The 26,126-nt window shown below is 53.0% G+C and overlaps 3 protein-coding genes across 3 annotated transcripts; 2 read left to right on the top strand and 1 right to left on the bottom strand.

Moving 5' to 3' along the window:
* The first annotated feature begins 948 nt into the window (after positions 1-948).
* Positions 949-17,649, top strand: Tmbim1 (transmembrane BAX inhibitor motif containing 1). The gene is made up of 12 exons (XM_076866528.1): positions 949-1,047; positions 10,094-10,335; positions 11,443-11,537; positions 12,215-12,279; positions 12,413-12,466; positions 13,088-13,138; positions 13,773-13,812; positions 14,086-14,123; positions 14,303-14,390; positions 14,711-14,806; positions 15,779-15,832; positions 16,229-17,649. Exons 2-12 carry the CDS (start codon positions 10,134-10,136, stop codon positions 16,373-16,375), a joined length of 930 nt encoding a protein of 309 aa, XP_076722643.1. The 5' UTR covers positions 949-1,047; positions 10,094-10,133; the 3' UTR covers positions 16,376-17,649.
* LOC143407365 (putative thioesterase PNKD) lies at positions 17,555-20,792 on the bottom strand. The gene is made up of 3 exons (XM_076866529.2): positions 20,686-20,792; positions 19,775-19,943; positions 17,555-18,714 (listed from the first exon to the last, which is right to left on the bottom strand). The coding sequence occupies exons 1-3, from the start codon at positions 20,750-20,752 to the stop codon at positions 18,522-18,524; spliced, it is 429 nt and encodes a 142-aa protein (XP_076722644.1). The 5' UTR covers positions 20,753-20,792; the 3' UTR covers positions 17,555-18,521.
* Positions 20,793-21,118: 326 nt separating this feature from the next.
* Aamp (angio associated migratory cell protein) lies at positions 21,119-26,047 on the top strand. The gene is made up of 11 exons (XM_076865814.2): positions 21,119-21,320; positions 21,782-21,937; positions 22,652-22,771; positions 23,304-23,443; positions 23,694-23,838; positions 24,014-24,097; positions 24,195-24,310; positions 24,449-24,552; positions 24,691-24,781; positions 24,986-25,140; positions 25,569-26,047. The coding sequence occupies exons 1-11, from the start codon at positions 21,200-21,202 to the stop codon at positions 25,642-25,644; spliced, it is 1,308 nt and encodes a 435-aa protein (XP_076721929.1). The 5' UTR covers positions 21,119-21,199; the 3' UTR covers positions 25,645-26,047.
* Positions 26,048-26,126: the final 79 nt, after the last annotated feature.

Raw genomic sequence — 26,126 nt, forward strand, 5'->3', positions numbered from 1 at the left:
TGACAGAGTCTCACTAAATTGCTAAGGCTGGCTTTGAATTTGCGATCCTCCTGCCTCAGCTCCCAAATTGATGGGATTTATAGGCGTGTGCTACCACGCCGGCTAAAATTGGGCTTTCAGGGCTGGGGGTGTGGCTCAAACGGTAGTGCGCTCGCCTGGCATGCATTCGGCCCAGGTTCCATCCTCAGCACCACATGCAAAAACAAAGATGCTGTGTCCGCTGAAAACTAAGAAATAAATATTATAAAATTCTCTCTCTCTCTAGAAAAAAATATTTTTAAAAAATCGAGCTTTGAAAAACTAGTAAGTGATGAGAAAAATACTGAAGATAAAATGTTAACTAAAAAAAAAAAAAAAAAAAAAAAACAAAAAACCAGTGAGTCAGGTGGTGGCTCACGTCAGCAATCCCAGAGGTAGGCAGAGGTGGGAGGATCCTGTGACTCAGACCAGCTTGGTCAACATTGCAAGACCTCCTTTCAAAAAAAAAAGCAATCCCGGCTTACTGGCGCTGGCAGGAGGATGACAAATTTAAGGTCAGCCTGGGTAATTTAGGTAGAACCTGTCTCAAAATAATAACAAAAAGTGCTGGGGATGTAGCTAGTGGTAGGGCGCTTGCCTAGCATGTGCGAGACACCTTGAGTTCAGCCCCCAGTACTGCAAACCAAAACAACAGAAACTTTTCCTACAGGACCCCTCAGGAAAAGCAAGTACAGTACACACAGATGCAGGCAAAGGAGCACCCAAAGCTTCCCCCTGGGAGTTGGGATGGGTGAAAAAAGTGAGTTTCTTTCTGTAATCGTGTGTGTTCTGAACTTCCCTCAACGAGCGTTACCGCCCCTAAATCTTAAGTACCCACCCAAGTTCTCAGCAGAGAGGAAGGACACCTGGAGGACCCCTGCGCCCTCTGGCGGCGCCCCGAGGCCCCGCCCCACGGACCGGCAGGACGGGGCGGGGCGGGGCGCTCAGTCCCAGCCCAGCGCAGCCCAGCCCGGCCCCCGCAGGACTCGCCGCACGGGGAAGTGGAACGCACGCTTGGAAACAGCGCAGGCAAGGCTTGGGGCCGGGGCGGCGGAGGTGGGGACTGCGGGCTACTAGGGACTAGGTCAGGCCTGGGTTGCGCTGGCCCCGAGCCCCCAAACTTTCTCGGAGTGCGCGACTGGCCGGCCCCTCCAGAGTTAGCAGGGGGCTGGCCTGCTTCGGCGTCAGAGTGGGGATCTTTCGCCCTGGCAGTGGGGAGTTTCGCTTTTCCTATGCGCCTTGGGAGGGCATGTGGCACCTGGTTAGCCTTGGGAACCAAGCAGCTGTTGTGGGCGCTGGTGAGCTGACCAGGGTATGGGAAGGGACTCCCTCTCACAGGAACGAGTAGCTCGTCTGTGGCAGGGCGGGTCCCCTATTCGAGCCTCAGAGTGGCCAGCTGTGAGTTGGGGGCTGTCATGGCTCTCAGCTGGGGGAGAGAGGGAGGGGAACCAACCCAGGGTGGCCCGCATCCCAGGTTGCCCTTCCTTTCCCTGTTGCCGCTGGCCTTGGCGTAGTCCCAGCAGCGTGTAAGTGGTGGGGTAAGGGGAGTTCCCAGCCCAGAGATGGGTGGAAGCCGGGGCAGCCCCAACCCACAGCCCGGGGAAGTAGCAACCCTATCACCATAACTTGGCCGCAGCCCGACACTGAACCACCGCCCCGTGGACTGAGTTCTGGAAGCTACCTGGAACCACCCGTGTCCTCCTCAGAACCTATTTGAGTCAGAGTAAAAACAAAACAGGGAAGTGGGAAAGGGAAAGCGAGGGGAAGAGTGGGAGGGAGGGAGAGAAAGGCTGCTGGGCCTGACCTTGTTCTTCACCAGCTCTTGTCCTATAGGGGCTCCGTGCCCATCTACTCCCCTGTGGCCTCTGGGTAGTGTCCATGGGCTTGGGGTTCCACCCTGGATATAGGATAAGTGGGGAGATCCGGGAACCAGGAACAGAGCCAGATGCCATGGAAGGTCCATCAGGTGTCCAGTTCTCTCGGGCTCTGAAATATTCATCTGACCGGTGAGCTTTGGTTTCAAAGCTGGTTCCTTCGGCCTGGTCAGTGGTGGCAGGGGGAGCCAGGAGCTTCCTGAGGCTGCTTTGTCTGGGGCAAAATGGGAGCCATACTTCCGTGTCACTTGGGGACTCTCTTAGTCTCAAGGACCCAGAGTCTGAGTTTACAGCTTAGAATGAAGTGGTAGGACGACTGTCAAGGGTCCGACTTCCCTGTCTTCTTATGCCATCACCTCAGGGCCTCTCTTGTAAAAATGGGCACGCCAGAGAGGTAATGACGGGTTAGGTTAGAGGATAAGCATTAGGAGAATCTAATGTCCTGAGCCAGGGTAATAGCCACCTCCATTCAGCCCCCTCTCTGGAAATGGGGGAGCTTTCCACCGCACAGCACCTCCAATCCCAAAACTTCTCATCCAAGGCCCTTCAGAAAGAGCAGAAGTCCTACCCTAGAAGCCATAGTGAAGGGACACACACACACTTGTGTGTCTTCAGAGTGCCAAACTGGAAGAACTGGAGGGTAGAGGCTCATAAAAATCTCTGGAAAGAAATTCTGCTAACAACATAGATAACCATGATGTGGACCTTCTGTGAGGATGTTGTGGAAGGGTGACCTTGACAAAATCTGTTAATCCTAAAATTCTGGGATTCTAGGCCCAAACCTAGGTCTCATTTTAAAGTAGTAATGCTATCCAGAAGTCTACTGACCACAGAGGCTGGTATCTAGAGGGTTCTCGATAAATTGGTCAGGAGAACGATAATGAGTCCTTGCTTGCAAGGATCTGTTCTTTTCCCCTACATAGGGGTGATGCTAGGGTATGCTAGTGTCCTGGTTTTGTGCAGGCTGGAGATCTGCTCTGTTGCAGGCCAGTAAATCCTATCATGGAAGTTAAAGTAACAGCTGTGTGCCTCTGGGGCTTAGGGTCATGGAGGACCCTCCAGAGTATCCTGGAACTGAGTTGATTGAGAGTAAGGTTCTTGGTGTGAGTAAGGACAGGCTGGGTGGAGGCAAAGGAGTTTTAAGATATGAGAGGTTAGAACACGGATTTTTCTGATCCAGACCACCTATGTCTTACTATGTAAGACATAGGTGGTCTGGATCCTCATCTCACAAATGTTAGGTGTGCCTGGATCAAAGAGTTTCAGCCTTAGGAAAGTTTGGGGGGGTACTGGGTTAAACAAAATTGAACAGGTTTCTTAGGGCAAGACTTCACAGAGGCTTAATATGTCACTGTGCCTTGTGAATTTCCAAGAAGGGGATATGGACTGTTTATTTCTGCATTCATCCACTGACGCCTTCTCAGAATTGCCTGGCTTGGTAAGTCTCTCTCTCTGCTTTCTGGGTCTGGTAGACTAATCTCTGCTTTTGTCCCATAATTAGGCCGATTTGAGGATACAGGAGGCCAGAGAGGTCATTTGCCAGGATTCCCAGAGCTGGCTAAGGAACCCAGGTCTCTTGATTCCTGACATGCTGTTTCTTTCATACAGTGTTAGACTGTCTCTCTGCAGGCCTTAGGGTGAGTGAGAACCCAGGAGGTGCTTGCTGGAGGATCCAGAGGGAATTACGGGAGTATGTCCATACTCAGTGCATGCCATGTGCCTCTGCCTCTGTAGTTGTCCACTGGACCAGTGACACATCAGTAGTTCCTCCAGTGTAGGTTTCTTAGGGGACATGTCAGTCTGCTTTGAAAGTTTTTGTTCTATTAGGCTACTTATTCAGAATCAGAAACCGGCAGAGTTGGAGAGGACTTTGATCTTTTGGTCCAGGATACTCATCTTACAGATGTAAAAGCTGGGTCTGGAGATATGAAGTGACCTACTATGACTCATGCAACTGAGTTGGTACCAAAGCCAGGACAGGCATTAGGTCTCTGCCTTCTTACTCAGGACTCACCCATCTGATCACTTTTCACTGGGAAAAGCAATAGATATTGATGATGCACTTGCTTAGTCCCTTCTAGTCATTTTCAGTCTTTCCACCATACCCACAGGTGCTGGGCTGCTCCCAGAGTGACTGTTGGGGGTGCCTTAGGGGCTTCTGTTCCAACCAGGTAAATAAAAAGTACAAGGTATGGACTTTAGCATCAGATACTGGCTCTGGGTTCGGACCCATCTCTGCTGTTTGCCTCTGTGGGACCTTAGATATGTTTTCTCTGAATTTGTTTTATTGGCTAGTAGGATCGTAGGGCTTCTGTGAGCATCAGAGTCCCTTACTTGCTTAGTAAGTACTGACAGTTCTTACTGCTCTAAGCCACTCTTAGTGGTCCTCTTCTGTGCCTGCCCACCTGCAGTTCTCCACTGTGGGTGGTTAATTATCTGTCTCATTCCTCTGCCTGTCTCTGCTCCTAACCTGGAAGTTCAGCTATAAGACAGGAGAGTTGAAACACCAGAGGTGAGTAGGGGCTGTGCTCTAAGAGGGACATCGTATTTGTCAATGGCTTCCTCTTTCTTCATCTATGCTTCCAGACCATCCTGACCACTGATGTGGCTGAGGTCTCTGGGATTAATGCCTCGATGACACAACTTTGCCCCCAAACAAGGGTGATGGGTGATGGGAGAGCTGCCATTCCTGGGATGTCCCATGCTCCCCTTGGAGACAGGAGCTAGCCCTCTGTCTTATGGATCCAGAAAGGCAACCCTGGCTAGAGATGGGGGCTGGGAGGGGTGGCTTGGAGCTGGAGAGGGAAGCAATAGGTTGGCAGTCGGAGCCGGAGCCGGAGCTCAAGAGAGAACCTGGGAAACGGGTGGCTTGTTCTGGCTCCTCCTCAGGGGTGTGTATGCTTGCGTCTGTCTTTCAGAGTTCTCAGATAGTGGGCAGGGCTGGGAAGGGAAGTTACAAACCCATGACCATGAGGGCCTGTCCTGGGCTGGGGCAGGAACTTTCTTGGCTCTGAGGTTTCCTGATCTGTCAAACGGCCAGATGATTTCTGAAGTTCATTCCAATCCAGGGCCAGCAGCACCCATTCTGAAGTCTGACATTTCAATTTTTAGGTCCCTCTAGTTCATCTCTTGGTCCTGGAGGCCAGGCCAGATAAAGAGTATGAGGTTGATTCTGGACCCCCTTAGTCCAGAATCAGGGCTGGTCACTTGCCCAAATTCTCCTGAATGTGTTTTACTTCTCTGCCCTGGTGGCTGTGCTAGGGTGGCGGGGCAGAGCTCTCCCTGGGGGAATGGGAAAGGAAAGCAAGGGAAGGAGCCAGCCAGACTGACTGTGCCGCAGCGCCTGCTGGGTGGGGCTTCCTGAGATGTGCACTCTGAGCTATTCTTTCCGTCCTGCTCAGTTCTGGGCATCTGTTCCTGGCAGGGAGGAGGGCAGGCTGCCTGGACCAGTCAGCTGCTCCTTTCTGCCCCTCCCTCCAACACACACCCTCTTGCAGTAACCCCAGTAGCTGGCCTCCTCTTCACAGATTCCAGAGCCTTAACCCCTCATATGCCCCAGGAGAACTGGTGCCTGAGGTAGCAGCCCGGCACACTCACTGACACAGCCCCAGGGGGTATGTATGAGTCCCCTTTTCACATGGGAAAACATTGGTCACCAGCAAGTGTGTTGATTAGGCCAAGAGCCCAATCACTTTTTTTTTCTGGTACTGGAGATTGAACTCAGGGGCAGTTACCAGTGAGCCTTATCCCCAGCCCTATTTTGTATTTTATTTGGAGACAAGGTCTCACTGAGTTGCATAGTGCCTTGCTATTGCTCAGGCTGGCTTTGAACTAGGGATCCTCCTGCCTCAGCCTCCCAAGATGCTGGGATTACAGGTGTGTGCCACCACCACAGGCTCCACTCACTTCTGTTTCTACCATCACTGGGTGGAGGAGAGGCTCTGGGCTCCAACTGAGAGGAGCAAACCGAGATGGAGCTGCCAGGATCAGGCAGAGTCTAAAGCCTTGGTCACAAGCATGAGGTAGACAATGTTCTGATGGTTCAAGCTGCATGCAGCCACGGCAGTGGGCAAACAAACTCCCCACGGCTGGCATCTGTAGAAATGAATGCCTTCTGTATTTGAGGAAAAGGCAGTTTCTGGTGGGAACTCTACAGGCCCCTTTCAGCCTGTGGAGATGGTGGGGCCTTCCATCAGCACTGGCAGAACCTAGAAGACTGGCTTGTAGGCTTTGGGCCTCATCTTCCCTCTGTCTCTCTCCATCCCTTCCTCTCCCCCCTGTTCTCCAGCCATCACCCTTGGTCTGGCTAGGAGAGGAGCTGGCTCCCTCTCCTTCCCCCTCTTCCCTAGACAGATGTCAGCCTAAACTTTGGCCCCAGCACAGGCCCTGATGGTAGGAAGTGGCAGGGCCCTCACGTAGGCTGGGCAGGTGCTGGGGCAGACACAGAAGCGAGAAGCTGCCGAGGCTGGTGGCCCTGGGCCCCTGAGGCTCCTACCAGTGTTCTCCTTGGCATGGCTCAGAGGTGAGGGTGGTGGAGGCTGGCAACCCCCTGGCAGGCACTAACAGGAAAGGTCTCCTTTCCTGTGTCCAGAGCTCTATACTAAATAGGTAGGATTAGGTCCTGGCCACAAGACCAGCTCTAACAAGGACAGATTACTGCTTCCTGCACAGTGGCTCTCTGGCTGGAGCAGTGAGGGGCAGGTTTGCCTTAGTGCGTGTCCTCTTGGCTCTGACCTTTTGAATCTCAATCTCTGAACCAGCCTCTGCCTGGAGCTGCTGGTTGGGGTTGGAGCCCAATGTGGAAGGCTGACTTGGCCTCCTCTTCCTGTGTAAGCCTTCTGCTGTTACAGAGGGCCTTAGACTGGAAGCCATGGGAGAAGGGGTGAGGAGTTTGGATAGACAGGCTGTGCAAATGAGGAACTCGAGCAGAGGGACTCAGAACATGGCTCTGGGCCAGTCTAGGGCCCCGAATCTTGACTCCATCTCACCCTGGCAAGGTAACCATGGCCTGGTGACTTCATTCTTCTAAGCCTCGCTGTCTCCATTTGTAAGTGGGGATAATAACAACCGTATCTACCCTACTGGGCTACTGAAAAGTAATAGCTGAAATGAAATAACTGAAAACAGCCAATATTTATCCGTATTTTTCAGTGCTGGAGATCAAGCCCAGGGCCTCAGGTACACTAGGCAAGCACTATACCACTGACTACATCCCCAGCCCTTCTTATTTTGAGATGTATCTTGCTAAATTGCCCAGACTGGCCTTGAACTTGCGATCCTCTTACCTCAGCTTCCCAGGTAACTGGGAATATAAGCTTGCCATCATGCCACACAATTCTCTGGGGTGTGTGTATGTGTGTGTGTGTGGGGGGACTCTTATAAGTGTCAACCCCATTTTCTAGGTGAAGGCATTGGGGCATAGTGAGGTAAAGTGATCATGGTGTTGTCTGCTGCAGATGGGCTGGTGACTGAGGCCCCAGAGAAGTAGACTTGGACCTACTGTCCTCCCAGCAGGCAGGTCAACTTGTGAATTCTTCAGAAGTTGGGGCATGACATGGCAGGGTGAGGAGGCGCAGGGCTCTGTGAGTCAGCAGCCTACTGGGCTGGACCAGACTCTTGAGGTCTGTCTGAGGCTGACCTTCCTCTCTGTGAGTCATGTTCACCTATGGCCGCTGCAACCTCTCAGTCTGGGAATAGGGAGGGCAAAGGGCAGGCCCTGCGTAGCTTAGGTCCCAGGATCATCATCTGCTGATAGAGCTGGCTGCAAGCTCAGAGATCATCTGGTCTTTCTCACCTCAGTTCATAGAAGTGCATCCTGAGGAGGTAAAGGGCCAGGAAATGGTGGCATTGTGGTTTAGTGCACAGCATGCCTTTTGATGACAGGTTCCTTCTGGGCCTGTTCAGCCAGCCATATGTACTACCAACCCAGTGGTGGATGTCAGATAGACCTGGGGTGCTGAGATGGTGCCATGATGCTGACACACACCTATTCCAAAGGTGACTTGTCCTCTACCCCTTCCTCTAAAAAGGACACCAAGTTTTTACCTTTTTTTTTTGGTACCAGGGATTGATTGAACTCAGGGACACTCGACCACTGAGCCACATCTCCAGCCCTGTTTTGTATTTTATTAGAGGCAGGGTCTCACTGAGTTGCATTTTTGCACCTCACTAAATTGCTGAGGCTGGCTTTGAACTTACAATCCTCCTGCTTCCACCTCCCCAGCCACTGGGATCATAGGCATGCGCCACCATGCCCAGCAGATTTTTATCTTTTGGTGCAGGGGATTGAACCCAGGGGTGCTCTACTACTGAGCCCCAGCCCTTTTTATTTCTTGAGGCAGGGTCTTGCTAAGTCACTAAGGCTGGCCTTGAACTTACAGGAGATTCATATGTGATAATTACTTAAGGCGATCTTCCTTCCCTTACACAGCCCCAGTCACTCCACACCCAGTTCCTGTACTCTCCCCTGTGCGTCTGGCACCTGTCGCTACAGGCTTCCTGCTGCGCTGCAAGGGCTCCGCTCTGCTCTCCTGACACCCGCTTTGCCCCTCACACCTCACTGTCGGGAAGGGCATTCTTCCTGGCCAACACTTTCTTGCTCTGACTGTCTCCTCACTCTGGGTGGATGGAGAAAGACTTTTCTCAAAATAACCCATTCAGAGATCTGCCCTGCTATTTGATCCCTGCCATTTTCCCCTTTCTGAATGACCCTAGTTGTCCTAAGAAAGAAGACATAGACAGTCCTTTATCTGATCCCTGAACCGCATAGGGTGTCCTACAAAGAGAAGCCAGGGCTCTTTTGCTTCCTGCAAAGGCTGAGGGTGGTTGCTGACCTGGATCTGGGGTGTCCCTGTGGGGTCCTCTAGGTCTACCCTGGACGATGCTCTAGGAAAGGCATGGCCCTGTCAAGGGGCCCAGACTTTGTCAGGGCTTCTTCCCAGGAGGGACACAGGAAACTCAACCTTAGCTCTTCCCCCAGCTCTGCCACCTCAGTGGGGAACACCAGGCCTGAGGGACATTTATTTGGCAGAGGAGGCAATAAAGAGCACAGCATAAAGGACACGTGCCCCAGATCCTGAAGGGATCATTCTGACTCTGCTACTGACCTGCTAGCTCTGTGGTCCTGGGAATCCTTTACTGTTTTGGGCCTTGATTCTCTCATCTGAAAGGAGCGTGGGGGCTGTGCAACCTGAGGTCCCCTCAACCTGTGCTTCCGGGCTCCTGGCTGTGGGGCTGTCCCTGCTACTTAAGGAACTCCCTCCATCTTGTAGCTCCCTTAAATGACAACAGGGAGTTCCCAGCTGGCCCTCCTCACTGCTAGCCACTGCCCCTGGGGGAGACAGAAGAAACCATCAAGACCCCAGAGATATTGGGCTACAAAACCCACTCCCTTTGGAGGGGCCTTTGGGGCCCCATGCTCACTGTGCGCTCCCTGCTCGCCAGTGAAGGGAGCAGGCGTGTACAGGCTTTCACATGCCTACCTGTCGCGCCACAGCTGGTTATTTAAGGAACCTGAAAGTCCTGTCTCGGGCCTGCCCTTCTGTGGGGCCTCCTACCAGCTCGCTGGCCCAGACCTCTCAGGCTCCCTTGACCCTGCCTGCCACGAGTCCACAGGCTCTTCCCCCGGGGCCAGGCGGCCCTGGCACTGGGCTAGACTGTTCCCTCCTTCTCCTCCTCCTCTCCACTCGGAGCTTGGCTGCACCCCAGCTCTGGCTCTCAGGCTCTGTGCTCCAGCCAGCTGGGTGGGGGCTGGGCTTCCACTCTGGAGGGTCTCAGCTGGCCCTGTGACTCACTGGAGGCTCTACCAGAGCCCTCCAGCCTCTTTCTTGGTTCTGTTGAAAAGCCATCAACACTGGAAGGCTTTTTTATGTGAGAACAGGGAGTTCCCAGGCGCCCAGTTCCTCGTGCATCACATCCGATGCTCAGCATCAACTCTAGTTGCCTCACCAACCCCTCCTCCTGCTTTCTTGTGGCCAGGAAATTACACAGGGAAGACACAGCTCTCCATGAAAAGCTGGCTTGAGGGCAAGAGGGCCAGGGGTTGGGCTGATGGGAAGCAGCCTGTGGGCAGCAAGTGACATGTGTGACCCAGAGAAAAATTAGGAGGCTCTCTTCTCCAGGGAGACACAGCCTGGGAGGGACTGGGGGTGGAGTGAGCTGTGCCAGGCACTCATGACTACTTTGCTTTTCTTCCATTTCAGGTCCCAGCAGCTGGGGTTTTCCCTCAGCTCTTGAGTGGCCATGTCCAACCCTACTGCCCCACCTCCGTATGAGGACCGCAACCCACTGTATCCTGGCCCTCCACCCCCTGGGGGCTATGGGCAACCATCTGTCCTGCCAGGAGGGTACCCTGCCTACCCTGGCTACCCACAACCTGGTTACGGCCACCCTGCTGGCTACCCACAGCCTATGCCTCCCATCCACCCGATGCCCATGAACTATGGTGAGTCCTGGAAGTGGATGTGGAAGGTGGGTGGGAGGAGGAGCCCTTGGTGAATGTGGCCTCCTCCTTTCACTCCCTTCTCTTCAACTTCCCTTTTAACGCCTTTTCCCTCTCATCTGTTTAGATCTCTCCTTCCATTTTGTTTTACTTCCTTACTTTCCCCCCTCAGCTACTCCAGCCACGTGGTAGCCCCTTTATTCAGCCAGGAGGCTGAGTCCGTGCCTTCCCACCCAGGGGCCATGTCTGTCTTAGGAGCTACCCCTGTAACCCCAAACACTTCACTTTTTAAAATACATCCTTGGGGATGACAAATCCTCATCCTTTAGGTAAAGTCTGATTTTTGGAAACACCCCAAAGTGGAGCCAACCTTGGTAAACATCATGGCAGGTCAGAAACAAGTGAGGTTAGAATGCAGTGAGCCCCTTTTCCTGGGCATCTTTTTAATTTTGTGGTGCTAGAGATGGAACCCAGGGCTTCATACATGCTAAGCATATGCTTTACTTCTGAACTATGCATAGTGCTTTCTGGTTGGATTTTGACAGCAGTTTCCCAAAGAGGCATCCACACAATGTTTGGAAGCTGTGCAGCAGCTCTGGAGTCCTGAAGCAAGTGTAGGGCCAGCTCTGACTTGGACATGTGTGTTCTGGTGCGGACTAGAATGCGTCATTCACATGTGAGAGGCTACATGCCCTTGAAAGATCTGCTCTCATTGAGGCTTATGCTACATACTGGCCCTTGCCCTCTGTTCTCCCCACCTTTTCTCTGGCCCTCCATCCCTGAGGCTGTTGCTCTGCCAGCCAACCCCACTCCTGCCTGCTTCCTCCCTTGATCCTGACACCACCACCTGACCTCTGATGGTGTGGGCTGGCTGCACAGAGCCCTAAGAGATGCATGTGGATGGACTGGCTTTTGCCTAAGCCCCCTCATGCCACCCTGGCTCAGGTCACTCTGAGGGCATCCAGAGGACCCTGGCTGGGAAGGGAGTTCTGCACTGTAACACTTGACTTTTGGCTGCAGATACCTGAGCCTTTCAGACAGTGTTGAGAGGCTTTGGGATGAAGGTTACATTCCCAGGTCTCCAGTTGGTCCTATGTGATCTGTCCCTAGGCCCTGGCTATGATGGAGAGGAGAGAGCAGTGAGCGACAGCTTCGGGCCTGGAGAGTGGGATGACAGAAAAGTCCGACACACATTCATCCGAAAGGTGAGATGGACTGGGAGGCAGGTGGACCTGGCCCCTCACGCTGTGGGAATTGGGGAGGGCCAGGCCACACCAACCACAGGCAAGAGCACAGAATTCTCATAGAAATTTGCTGGTTGCCTGCCCTCACTGCTCTCTCCCCGGCTTCCCTATCCCTAGCATCCCTTCTCTTTGACCTTGTTTTGGGAGGGCAGTCAATCTGGGAAACCTCCCACCTCTTCCCCAGACCTTGCTTTTCCATTAAGACCCTAAGCAACTCGGGAGCAGGCAGGATCACCCTGCTCCTAATCCACTCTCCTATCTCACATCTGCAAGGCACCTGCTCAGGGCAGACAGATGTGTGACATGCCACGCTGAACTGCAAGTGTGGAGCCACGGTGGTGGTGCAGGGCAGCCCTGCAGGGCTGGATGCTGGACAGGAGGGAGGGAGCAGAAGTTCAACATGTGGACCATGCTCCCCACTGGGGTCACCTCTAGGCCAGGCTGCAGCCGAAGGCTCTTTGAGGGCTCAAAGTAAAAGTAGAGCCTTCAAAATAGGGAAAAGAAGCCCCTTCCACCACTGCCAGGATAGGAAGGGCAGGGCCTGTGCTCCTTTGGCTTCTTGGTCTTGTGGTTCTGCTTCCTGGGGAGAGGCCAGCAGACAGGGTGGTCACCTGTGTCCCTGGCCGGCTATGTTCCAGGTTTACAGCATCATCTCCGTCCAGCTGCTCATCACGGTGGCCATCATTGCTATCTTCACCTTTGTGTGAGTGTCTGGGCCTCGCTGACCCTTCCTTCCCACCCTGGGGAGTTCTGGGTCAGCTGCCTGTCTTGGGGGTGCTTGGCAGGGAGGCAGCTGAGCCCTGGAATGACTCTTCTCCTCTTCCTCGACTCCACAGGGAGCCAGTTGGCCAATTCGTGAGGAAGAATGTGGCTGTGTACTACGTGTCCTAGTGAGTGTGCCTGGCTCTACTCAAGGCGAGGGGAGGAGGCGGCTGGCAGTGTTTCCAGTTGACCGGCTCTACTCAGGGCATGGATCAAAATGCTTTTTTTTTTTTAAATATTTTTTTGGATGTTGATCAATCTTTATTTACTCATTTATTTATATGTGGTGCTGAGATTCGAACCCAGTGTCTCACATATGCTAGGCAAGCGCTCTACCACTGAGCCACAACCACAGCTCCTCAAAATGTTTTTTTGAGAGGGGCCTTCCCAGTGGCCAGTGCCATTCTCCCATGCTGGGGTGTGCACCCTGGTGAGGAGTCGCAGAATCACATAGCACGTAGTGGGGCAGGGGAGGGGGGGCAGCAGACGATGGTGACAGCAATGTGCAGTCTGTATGGAAGTGCCCAGGTTCTCACAGCCAGTTTCTACGGCCCACACGCGTGTCACAGAACTGCTCAGGGTCCCTGGCTTGGTAGTTCTGCCCTAACTCTTCCTGAGTAGCCTGCCCTCAGACCCAAGCAGCTTCCTTGGCCTCCAAGCCCTGGGCCAGCTGAGTGCTGCCAGGCTGGGCTGAGAAACGGCCAAGGGTAGCTCTGGCCACAGACCATGTCCCATCTCTTCTTCCCCAGTGCTGTCTTCATCGTCACCTACCTGACCCTTGCCTGCTGCCAGGGACCCAGGTGAGTTCCAGAGCCTTAGACAATGAGGAGAGAAAAGGTTGGGACAGGAGCGAGTATTTTGGGAAGAAAATGGATTCCTTGTAGTGGTCGAATGGAGACTTACAAGTACTGTGGTGGTGGTGGTGATGATGATGATGATGATGATGTCGGTGACTACCGTTCAGAGGTTTACAAAGTACTGTGTGAGATATATTTAGCTATCATTTTTACAGCAACCCTGCAAGATATGTAGAATTTTGACCATTTATTAAACAGGAAAGAGAAAAGGAAAAAGGCAGTGTGGGGAGGGGGGAAGGGAAAAGAAAAATGAGAGGGAAAAAAAGAACCCCAAACCAAACAGGAAGAACTCAAGGCTCAGAGAGGCTGGACAACTTTCTCACAGTCACACAGGTATTCAGAGTAATAGTGGCAAACAGTTTCAGGTCTTTCTGGCTCCATAGCACAGGTCCACTCCACTGCTCCATGTTGTCCTTTTGAACCCCCCTAAGCAGGTACCAAAGCCATGCCAGCCTTCCCTTCCCCAGAGCAGGGCTTGTCCCTGCAGGCACAGGAACCAGGTGCTCCCTTGTGCTGAGGGAACCTCTAGGATCTGACTTCTCTAAGTCATGTAACCAGGCCTTTTCTTCCCCCTAAGGCGCCGGTTCCCATGGAACATCATCCTGCTGACTCTCTTTGTAAGTCTAGAAGGGTAGGGGAGCGCTGTCCCAGGGAAGGGAAGGAGATATCACTGGCGAAGGATGTCCCTGGCTTTCTCCCCCTTCTTATCCTTACTGCTAGCTCTGGGTCCCCTCTGTGGCTGCATCTTTCCAGCTCAGTCGAATCTACTCCCAGCTCTAGAAGTCCACTGTGGTCAACCCCCAGTGCCTTTGCTGGGCAAGTGCTCTACCACTGAACTTCACTCAGTGCCTGCTGTTCTTAAGTTTATCTTCTTTGTTTCTCTCCCTCAGACTTTTGCCATGGGGTTTATGACAGGCACCATTTCCAGGTACATGCAAGGGCAATCTACCACCTTCATGTAAAGTGTGTATTCTTGGGGAGCAGGTGTTCCTGGGCTGGTGGTCATCTATGGGGATGGGTTCTGGGTGGAATCTTCTGGAAGCGGAGAGTTTGAAGTCATTTGTATGTGGCTTATGCCTCTGGCTTCTCTTAACTCCTTCCTTCCAGTATGTATCAGACCAAAGCTGTCATCATTGCAATGATCATCACTGCTGTGGTGTCCATTTCTGTCACCATCTTCTGCTTTCAGACCAAGGTGAGGGAATGGAGGGTTCTTCCCTGGCACCTGCCTCTCTTTATTATGAAACCTGGCCCTTGGGTTTGGCATTTGAATGGCCTGGGAGGGCCCAGATCCATATAGACCAGGGATTTCTGTTAGAGACCTAATCCCCTTTCCCATATCTACACCTGCACAGCTGCCTCCTATGTCTGTCCTTAGCATGACATGGTCATTACTGTGTCTCCAGGAGGCAGAACTGGGACTCTCAGGCAGGGTGGCAGGGTGGCAAGGCCAGTCTGGCTGGGCTGCTAGTGATGGCAGTTGTCTGACAGGTACCTCATTACTCTTCCTGGCAGGTGGACTTCACCTCATGCACAGGCCTCTTCTGTGTCCTGGGAATTGTGCTGATGGTGACTGGGATTGTCACTAGCATTGTGCTGTACTTCAAATATGTGAGTGTCCCATGAGGGCTGAAGCCACTGAACCCATTCCTCACGGCAGACTCCCTGTATAGCAGAATGTAGCAGGGCCCCTCATCTGGGCAGGCTGACCTCAGAACCTTCCAGTGGCTAGCAAAGGCATCCACATACAAGCACCATCCTTTTGGGTTAGGGAATAGTCAGTGTCTCTTTGGAAAGAGCTACAGCACTGGGAGCCCTGGACAGCGCCACTGAGTTCCTATGGGAAGTAGTAGATTAGAGCTGACAGCTGAGACCAGGTTCTGGGAGGCAGACTGGAAGAGGAACCCAGAGGAACAAGATGGACCTGTGTGGAAGGGACTTTGGAGATGTCTGGAGCTGAGTCCTTTGACTATAGTCAGCTAAAGGAGAACATGAGCTCCTCAGGCTGATGACCATCTCACCATGGACTGGCCTTGTCCTTCTGTGGACAGGCACCTACAGGAGAGTGAAGCAGGGCTGCCTTGTGGGTACCCGTAATTCTGAACCTCATCAGGGTGGTTGCAGGCGAGGGTTTCCCTCCCTCCTAGCCCTACTACATTCTGTCCATCCCAGGATGGGCTGTGTGGTCTGTTGAGTGCTGACTAGGACTGGAGGAAAGATGACGGGGCTCTTCAGCTGGTGTGTGCTGGGTCTGTCCCTCCAAAGCTGTCACTCAGCCACTGCTTTTTCTCAGAAGCACAGTGGACACCTCTGCAGATTAGCTCTATGGATTGGTCTGGCTAAAAGATGCTTTGATTGGTTTTATATGGCCATTTTAGGATAGCCTCTGCTCCCTCTGCCAAATATGTCACCGTTTCAGATCTGTTCTAGGACCTAGAAGGGCATGCCCCAGGATCCCAGTGAGCTGGCTTCCTAGTTCTGTCCATTCTGATGCCTGAATCCCGGGGGTTAGCTGGGTCCTGAAGGCCTGCCTCACTGTAGTTTGCTCAGATTTCTAACGCCACCCCATCTCCTTCTTCCCAGATTTACTGGCTCCACATGGTCTATGCTGCTTTGGGGGCCATTTGTTTCACCCTGGTAAGTCCCTGCTGTGCTTTGGAAAGCTGAATTGAGGGGATGGAGGACAGGGGATGGCGAATGAATTTAGGTGGCTTGGAACAGAGCCAGAAGCGATCTTTCCTCACTGTCAAGAGTTCCCCACTGTCAAGAGTTCCCTTGATTTTCAGGGCACTCCTGCTGTCTTAGTCGCACACCTGCTGTTGGAATGCTGGGCAGGGCGAGTTGGAGATGCAGTGTGCCTGCCTGTTTCTGGTGTGGACTGCAGGAGGCAGAGACCACCTGTTAGCCTGTTCTTACCCTAAGCGCGCTTGCTACGTGGCACACAGGCTCCCAGGACAACTATGCTGATCAAAAAAGAGCTCTGGGCCTCTGGGTACTCACTGGCGCTCACTTCTGGCTTCCCTGTCCCTGCAGTTTCTGGCTTACGACACACAGTTGGTCCTGGGGAACCGGAAGCACACCATCAGCCCAGAGGACTACATCACGGGTGCCCTGCAGATCTACACAGATATCGTCTACATCTTCACCTTTGTGCTGCAGCTGTTGGGAGATCGCAACTGAGGAGCCCCCCGTTCCACCCTCGCTGGGCTCTCCCTTCCCTAGAGGGCTGGGCCCTGTGACTGGGGTCTGGGCCTCAGACACTTTTTTCTTCCCCTCAAGTAACATACCCAGTTTCCTTTCTGTCCAGGAGATGGGTAACCTCTCTGGCTGTGGAGGTGTGGGAACCTGTGGTGGGCAGTGGGTGCTGGGACAGTTCAGACCTGTTAGTGGGCTTGGCAGGAATGAGGCTGAGGATGTGTCTTTTGCCCTCTACCCACAATATGGCACCAAACTCTTAGCACTTGGGTGTGTGTGTGTGTGAAAAGAGCCCATTCTATAACTGAGAGGAAATGTGAACACAGAAGGGACTTTAAGGTGCATGGGTTCCCTTCCTAATCTGTCACGGGCTTCTAGCCTAGGTAGCTGGAGCCTGTTTCCCTCCTAAACCCAGTAAAGCCAGACAGTATTATCCCCACCTCCTGGACTACAGGCCATTATTCTATACTCCTTAGACTTGGTACCTTTTAGCTCAGAACGGTAGAAGAGATCTGTGCCCAGGGGCCTCAGCACTCTGACCCCATCTTGTTTTTATAACATGTATGTATTGTTTATCTAGGTTAGGGCTGGGGAAAAGAAGAGATGAGCAAAGTACAGGGGCTAATACAAAGAGCATCTCCTCTGAGCTCCCTCCAGGCTTGGATGGTGTGAGAGAGCAGGCCATTTGGAGCCTTCTGGTCCCCATTCTCCAAAGTTGCCTGGGACTTCCCTGGGTGCTTCTGAGGTCTTTTACTTTCTCTGCTCAGGCAGGTAGAGCAGAAAGTGAGGGACAAGAGTCAGTAAACAGAGTAGTTTGTATGATCACGAGTGTGGCATGGAAGTAGCCAGGGTGAGGAGATGGGTGGAGGCTTGGAAAATGCCTTGGGGCCTCCAGAGCCAGTTTGAGAAATACTAAAAAAAAAAACCCACCTCAGTGCCCAAGGAGACTTCAGTGCTCTTCCTTCTGCTAACAGGAAGGGCCCTGAGGGCAAGGTGACTGCCTCTCTCTGCCTGCTCTGAACTCCCACTGGGGGGCTTTTCGACTTCAGACCACCTCTCTAGTCAGCCACTGCTTTCTTTGTAATACAAGTGCCTCAAGCTGTAATAGGGGAGGGGACAGGGTCAGTCTATCGGGTAGGGGCGGAAACCACATCAGCCCAAGGATATAATTAGGACTTCTTTATTGAGTACTTGATCCTAAATATATCACACAAAGGGACACAATTATAAATGTATTAAAGTTTTGTTTAGAACTTAAACCCTGTGTGGCTCTGGTTTTCTTCTTTGGAAGGTGTTGGCTCAGGGAGTGTCTGATTCTGCCCAAAGCATCCATTCACTTCCTACCTCTACATCCTGGCTGGGTCTCTTGCACCTTTCCTAAGGTCACAAATATCCTTTATTGCTGCACTTCCTAGGGAGGGATGTGAGAGGCTGGTGAAGGCTCAACAGTTGGCTGGGGGAAAGGGGAACTCAAAACTTGCAATAGTGGATTCCAAAGGGACATCTTGTTACGGGTCCTTTACAAAAGCTCACGAGAGCAATTAACTCTTCCCCACAAAGCTATATGCATATATAAAATCTTGCAGATGAGGGAGGGGATGGACCAAGGTTCAGAACCTCTGTCTTAAAAATCACTAGTCCAATCTCTTGAGCCCCAGAGAAGTTGAGTCATTTGGACTGGCTAAGGGTAGTGCTTGTTTGCCTCCATACCCTTAATGCCGCCTTTGATTCTCTTTATTATTTGTTTCAAGGCTGAGTGGGACCCCACCCTCCTGGCCCGCAGCTCTGAGGGATTCATGCCCAGGGCCTGAGCCTAGGCTTGTGGTGATTAAGCCTCTGTGGTGGCCCTGCCACCCAGCCAGGAACAAGCTCTTCTGTCAAAGGGAGCATACCTGAGTAACCAGCCCCACCCTCTTCCCCTCCACTCCCAAGGGACTAAAACCCAAACCTACTTCCTTTCCACTCAATAAATTTATTTGCTTTCGGCTGGCTCCTCGGTGTGGGAGGGGCAGGGACTGGCAGCAGTCTGGCTCCATGCGCCCTCTGGTGGACCTCATAGACCAATGACCAGAATCAGCCAAACTGCAGGGTTTCAGTCAAAATACAGTCTAGAGGGTTGCTGCAGTGCTCCTCAGGCCTGTACCCCAGAACCAACTTCAGGGGATGGGGCATGTTGGGAGGAGGCCCTGAACCTCTGGCTCTCATACTCGCCCGTGTTGGACGCCCGCATGTTCTGCCGAGCCTTCATCTGCTTCAAACGGTTCTTGTCCACTTCCCGCTTGGTGAGGATGAAGAGTAGGATACCACAGGGGAAGCCGATGGCCCTAAGGGTAGGGAGATGTGCACGGGGTTTGGGCTGGGGCCAGGCCTGAGCCAGAGCTGGGGGGTATGGGTGGATCATTCCAGCTTTTCAATTGCACGAATGCTGTAATGCCTCTTGTGTCTACTTGTCCCCTCTGCTGGCTGCTAGAGGGACCCACATAAATCAGATCCTGTTGCTGCCCTGCTTAAGACCCCATAACAACTTTCCATCACTTCCTGGATAAGTCCAGACTCCTGGGCATGGCAGAAAATGCCCAGCTCTTCACTCCTTTCCCCTGTGGCACAACACTCATAAGCATGAACCCTGCACTCCTGCTTCAGGGCCTGTGCATGATTCTCTAGGCAGACCAGCCTCTTTCGCTGAGTCCTAGCAAGTTTCTCTCTACTTAAACTCCACAACTCCTCCCAGGCTTCCTCTCTCTGGTTACTCTACTACTGAGGTACGACTCCAGCCCCTCCCTTTCCTTCTCTGAGTAACTGCGACTAGGGGGCGCCTTGGTGTGGGGGAAAGAGCATGGAGTCACAAGACCCGGTGAGAATTCCAGCTCTGAGCCTCAGTTCCTTCTCTGTGAAATGGGGGTGTAATATTTATCTCAGAAAAACTAAAACATTACATGGTAAAGTACTATCAAACCTCAAGAGGTGAAAAAGTGTTAATTTCCCCTATTTTTCTTTTGATTGATAGTATGACCTAAGATCAGAATCACAGCCAAATAACATACAGAACAACTTGTAGTTACTATACAAATAATACATGATTTCAACTAATTACTAGGATTTGGGTCTTTCCCCAAGCTCCCAAAAGGGAGGATGAGGCTAGGGACCCAAGTTCAAATCATCTCAGCTCAGCTAACGCCACAGAAAACCCACTGTCTCCACAATTCCACATACTTTCCCACCTCTCCTGACCCACTCCTCTGAGATTCCATTCTTGGAACCCAACAATTCTGTTCCTATAACCTTGGATTCAGCTCACCACTTGAAACTTAAAAGTTATTTCTGGGTCCTACCCTCCCCTGGATGCACTCCCCATGGGTGGGCAAAGAGGTAGTTAACACTCACCAGGCTAGTCCCACAGCTTTCATGGGGTTCTTGCCCCTCTTTCTGGGAATGTATTCCAGCTCAGGGGAGAGGGGCTCAGGCTCCTCCTTGCACTCTGGGGAGCTGTGGCTCTGCAGTGCTCTGGTTCTGTTCTGAGAAGCCTTGTTAGCAGTGGCTCCTGAGAGGATTCCTGTGGATGGAGGTAAGGAAGGTCAGCACAGGGATGAGGAGGGAGCTCTGGGAAGGTGAGTACAGGGTGGGAAGGGGCGGTTGAGATCTGAGTTTGGAGTAACAAGTGCTAGGGAGAATCCAAAAGGAAATGGGAAAACTGCCACTGAGGTGGCACCTTTGGAAGCCACTTTCACGTCACTGCGGGTTCATCACCCTGGTGCCAGGAGAGCGAGCTTCACTATTCTTCATTTCCGACGACAGGATGGGAAGGACTGCAAAGGGACTCACAGGATTCGTATGATGGAAATCCGGGGAAAGGTTTTAAAACTGAAGAATGTTAGCCCTGGAAGGAAGATAGAATACTCCATCCCCTCATTTTAGAGAAGAGGAAACTGAAGCTCTGAGAGACAACTGCTTCACCCAAGGTCAAACTGCTAATTACCCAGGGTTAGAACCCAAGCCTTCAGAAGCCCAGGGCTCTTTCCTCTGCACTGCGGTGAGTGTGAAACACCTGGAGCGCGGGAGTCTAAAACATTCTTCGGGGGTCCTTCTTGAAGCCAGACCCCAGAGGTGTTGTGTAACCCGAAGGCAGGGGCATGGACTGAGTGACCTCTATAGAGCATCTTTTCACCCCAGACTCTAAGATCCTAAAGAGTGGTGTGGGCAGAATTGGCTGCCCCGACCGCCTGCTATAGCCGGGTGGGATGTGAAAGAAGAGAAATCTCCTGCAGTCTTGCCCTCCCCAGGGTCCCTCTCCTTACCCCGGAGGACGCGGGCATTTCTCGCCCCCCGGCCCTTCAGCGCCGTAGCAGCTACCACCGCCGCCATGTTCAGATCCCACCCCCCTCCACCGCGCTCTCCGCCGGGAATTGTAGTTTGCGTAAGGGGCCTCCCCCGCTCCTTCCGTCCTGCATACAGATCAGAAACTACATCTCCCAGAAGCCCGCAGAGTGGACTCCAGAGAACTACTCTTCCCAGGAGACCCCGGAGGCGCGCACGCTCGCTTGTTTCCCTCCTGTTGGGGGCGGAGTCAGGCCGGGCGGAGTTTGGGTTCTCCCCGCCACGCCTCAGCCCCTTTTCCAACTCTGCCTTGTGATTGGTGGTTCAACCAGTCAGCCCCCGTTGCTATTGGCCAGGCCGCCTTCGCTCTTCCTGCCCGGGAGTCGCCTACGCCTACTTCCTCCCGGGAGGAGGGGCTCGAGTTCCGCGTCGCCGCGCAGAGCTGACTCTGGGAGGCGTTTGGGCCCAGAGAAGTGGATCGGCCGCCTGCGCCGCATGGAGTCCGAATCAGAAAGCGGGGCCGCCGCTGACACCCCCCCGCTGGAGACCCTAAGCTTCCATGGTGATGAAGAGATTATCGAGGTGGTAGAACTGGATCCTGGCCCGCCGGACCCGGGTGAGAACTGCCTGTGCTCAGGCCATGGGACAGGAGGCGCTAACCCCTGGCCTCTGACCCTTGCTTCTCCCCGCTCCCCTCTTCACCCTACCGGTCATTCCTACCGACATTCCTCTCTCTGTCCCTTACCCTGCCCCCACACTTAGTTGTCAGGCCTGGCGGGGTGGGGGTTCCCTGACGCCTCCCCTAGCCCTTCCCCTCACACACCCCCTTCCCATCATGCCCTCGGTCCTCTCTTCCCACACGGTTGCCGGCCAACCCCGGGTCCTCAGACCTTGCCTCGTATGCTCCGCCTCACACGCCCCCTCCTCCTGTCCCTTAGCCCCCGCTACACCCCAGCGGTCTGACTTCACCCTACCCTGTGGCCACATGACCTACCCCAGCCTCGGCCTTCTCATGCTTATTCCCATCCCTCTTAACGCCTCCTGAGCCTCATCTTTTTAACACTCTCCCCAAAACAGATGATTTGGCCCAAGAGATGGAAGATGTGGACTTTGAGGAGGAAGAAGAAGAGGAAGAGGGCAACGAGGAGGGCTGGGTCCTGGAACCCCAGGAAGGAGTGGTCAGCAGTATGGAGGGCCCCGATGATAGTGAGGTCACCTTTGCCTTGCACTCAGGTAGGCCTCTGAGGAGATCCTCTTTAAATTAGTCCAGGTGGGCATTTGAGCATTGCACATTTGCTGCCTACAGAGCGTTATGAAAGACAAGTTGGGAAAGCTGTTGGCCTTGTCCTGCAGGAGTTCACAGGTAGGGATCAGAGATAAGAATGGCACTGGAGTCAATTGAGTCACCTGGGTTTAAGTCCTACCTCTCCTTTTTACCAATTTGTCACCTTCAATAACTTCTCTGGCCTTAAGTTTTCTCTTAAAAAGTTAGCCTTTGGTGGAAGTTAATGAACATAACCTGAATGGAAATTAGAGGTAATTTATGCTGAAAAATGTATCTTTTTGAGCACATTTTATGTAATCTGTTCAATAAGAGCTCTTACTAAGAAACTAATAACACGATGCTCTCTTCACTGTATTCATACCCAGCCTGGTGGTATCCCATGCTGAGAATTGTAAGCCCTGTACTGTCCACAGTTTTAGTGAGGGGTGGTGAGGGGAACAGAACAGTATGAATCTGCCCTGGAGAAAGACTTGGAGCTCAGCAGGTTGGGAAAGGATTTCTCTAACAACTTATTAGAAGAATTTGAATGCACCTTTTTTTTTTCCCGAGGAGAGAAGACATATTGCTTTGGGTGAAAGAGGGTGGGCTTTCTAAAGGTTCTAAAGGACAGAACTCTAGGTGGAAGCCCCGTCCCCTCACCTGTGGATTATCTTTTGGGACAGCATCCGTGTTTTGTGTGAGCCTGGATCCCAAGACTAACACCTTGGCAGTGACAGGGGGTGAAGATGACAAAGCCTTTGTCTGGAGGCTCAGTGATGGGGAGCTACTCTTTGAATGTGCAGGTGAGGGGGCTGGAGTGGAGGCCTGGGGGAGGTCGTGTTCCTTTGGAGATCTTTTGGGGGTGATCTGCGGTGGTTGAGCATCTGAGAGCCATCTGTTGACCTTTGTTTTGTATCAGCTCTGGGCTGGGTCCTAGGAACACAAAGAAGAATAACAACATAGCCTGTTGTAGGCTTAGGGGCAGGAGATGCTAATTGGCCAACAGAGTTTAGGAAAGGCCTGAGAGGAAGTAACACTGGCATAGGAGTAGTTGGGAAAAGGATGTGGGGATTTCAGGCAGATGTGTAGAGGGAACAGAGGGGCAAGGCAAAGGAAGCTCAGGCTTCACTTGGTTGAGTAGAGGCCAGCGATATCTCTACTGGGGAGACCTGGAGGTGTTAGTTCCTAGAGCTGCAGTGTTTGACCACTTGTTTTGGTGGAGACTGCCTGCTTTTTCCCTAGTAGGTCATTCAGGGGGCAAGGGAGCTGGGTCATGTGTCCCCAACACTTAAGTACCCTAAATTTTCTTCTTTTTCTGCCCACTTTTCTTGGCAGGCCATAAAGACTCTGTGACTTGTGCTGGTTTCAGCCATGACTCTACCTTAGTAGCCACAGGGGACATGAGTGGTCTGTTGAAAGTGTGGCAGGTGGACACAAAGGAGGAGGTCTGGTCCTTCGAAGCAGGAGATCTGGAGGTAATTTCTTCAGAGTGGGATCCAACTCTGTGGAACCACAGGTTGGGACAAGAGATTTGGGGGCCTGTCTTACCTCCAGTGGACAAGCCTGCTCTGAGCCAGTGTACCCAAAGTTATAGCAAATGTACCTGTTGACTTGAAAGTTCCTACTGACCCCAGAAGCAGGAAAACTTTCAGTGGGACTTAAGGGACAGGTTCCTTAGGAGTGCTGGTATAATGGGCCTCCCTGCTGATCCTTCTTTCTGCCTAGTGGATGGAGTGGCATCCTCGGGCACCTGTCCTACTGGCAGGCACAGCTGATGGCAACACCTGGATGTGGAAGGTCCCTAATGGTGACTGCAAGACCTTCCAGGGCCCCAACTGCCCAGCCACCTGTGGTCGTGTCCTCCCTGACGGTGAGAGTACTGCTTTGCGTGTTCTCCTGGGTGTAGAGGGGGATCCCAGGTTATGCCCTTCCCTGAGCTCCCTCTGGGCCCCAGCTCTGCCCTTTCTCCTCTCCTCCTCCACCCCCTTGCTTAGTGTGTGAATGTGCCCTTTATTCTCTTTTCATTGGTGCGTCTGATCCTTTAGGAAAGAGAGCTGTGGTAGGCTATGAAGATGGCACCATTAGGATTTGGGACTTGAAACAGGGAAACCCCATCCATGTATTAAAAGGTACCAGAGGTGGGGGAAGTGTTAAACTGGGCCTTCATGGGAGAAGGCTGAGAATCAGGGCAGGACTGAGCCTATCTTGTCCCCTGCTTCTTCCTAGGGACTGAGGGTCACCAGGGCCCTTTGACCTGTGTTGCTGCCAACCAGGATGGCAGCCTGATCCTGACTGGCTCTGTGGACTGCCAGGCCAAACTGGTCAGTGCCACCACCGGCAAGGTGAGCGGACCTGGAGCCTGGCTGGGGGCCTCTTGTTTTCCCAAGTCTTCTGCCTTTCCTTTCTTGTTCCTCACTCTGCTGCTGTCTGTTGGGGACTGAGGGTCCAGGCCTCCTCTGATCATCTCCTCTGGCTGATAGGTGGTGGGTGTTTTCAGACCTGAGACTGTGGCCTCCCAGCCCAACCTGGGAGAAGGGGAGGAGAGCGAATCCAATTCGGTGGAGTCCTTGGGCTTCTGCAGTGTGTGAGTGTGAGGCTGAGCCTTGGCCTGGAGATGAGAGGGACTGGGGGAGAGGCCTGTGGGGGGCTGGGCAGGGGGACCAGGGAGGAGAGTGGGTATGAGTCCAGGGTCTCACAAGCTTCCTGGTGCTCCACTGCCCAGGATGCCGCTGGCAGCTGTTGGTTACCTGGATGGAACATTGGCCATCTATGACCTGTCTACCCAGACCCTCAGGCACCAGTGTCAGCACCAGGTAGGGTAGTTGGAGCTGGGTTGCTGGTGGGCTGTGGTCATGGTCACAGAGAAGCCCTGGCCTCTGGGAGCGTCCACCCCAAACCTGGCTTCTACCCTCTCCTTCACTGTGAACCTCCCTCACTGAGAGTTGGGAACAGATGTCTTTCTTCTCCCATCCCCGGTATCTGACACATCTGCCACCTTGCTCTGTGTCCTGGGGCAGTCGGGCATCGTGCAGCTGCTATGGGAGGCAGGCACGGCTGTGGTGTACACCTGCAGCCTGGATGGTGTCGTGCGCCTCTGGGATGCCCGGACAGGCCGCCTGCTGACCGACTACCGGGGCCACACGGCTGAGATCCTGGATTTTGCCCTCAGCAAGTACGTGAAGTGGGAAAGGGCTGGGACCATTGTATTTGGAAAGTGGCACTAGCATGGGGTCTTGGGGTATGGAAGGGATTTCCAAGAGGGGGGCATTGAGACCCAAGGCCTGGTTGCAGCCTGTGAGGCAGCAGTACTGGGAAGCCTGAGGGTTTCCAGCCCTGGGAGTCATCTTTTAACAAGTCTTAGGCCAGTGGTCGGCAGTGATCTGCCCAGGGTATCGCCTCTTGGTCATGAGTGGAGAGGCCGAACTGATGCTCCATCCCACTCAGCTCTGTGCTCCCATGCCAGGGGGACTGCCTCTCCTGCCCGCTCTGCTATTTGCATGGAGGGTTGATGGTCAGCGTGGCACTAGTTATTAGGGACCCAGAGTCAGTGTGCTGCTGGAGCCTGACCCAAGGCCTTCAACCTGTGCTTTCTGTTCACAGAGATGCCTCCCTGGTGGTGACCACATCAGGAGATCACAAAGCGAAAGTATTTTGTGTCCAGAGACCTGACCGTTAATGGCTGTGGCCTCTGACTTGGTGTCTGGTGTTGAGGGGGGGATGAAGGGAGACCCCCCTCGCCCTATGAGGCGCAGGGTACAGAGGGAAAAGGAGGGGGGACTCGATTGCTTCCCAACCCCTTTAACTGACCTGCCTCCCTCTGTCCTTTTCTTCTCCTTGAGACCCCGCCCTCAGGCCCCCTCCCTTCTCCTCACCCAGACCTAGGGGCCCTTCAGTGGGAGGGACAGGACTCTTTCTCTTTCACTTTCATTTGCTGGTGTGAGCCATGGGTGTGTATTTGTATGTGGGGAGTAGGTCTTTGAGGTTCCCGTTCTTTCCCTTCCCAAGTCTTTGGGGGTGGAAAGGAGGAAGAGATACTAGTTAACAGATTTTAAAAATGTAAATAAAATATACTTCCCAGAGGCAGTGTCTGTGAAGGTTTTGTGGTGGCTGGATGCAAGGAGGAACTGGCGAAGGCCATGTCAGTGGGAGGCTCTCCCA

Source organism: Callospermophilus lateralis, chromosome 9 (genome assembly GCF_048772815.1).
Source record: "Callospermophilus lateralis isolate mCalLat2 chromosome 9, mCalLat2.hap1, whole genome shotgun sequence".
In the NCBI taxonomy this organism is placed as follows: domain Eukaryota; kingdom Metazoa; phylum Chordata; class Mammalia; order Rodentia; family Sciuridae; genus Callospermophilus; species Callospermophilus lateralis.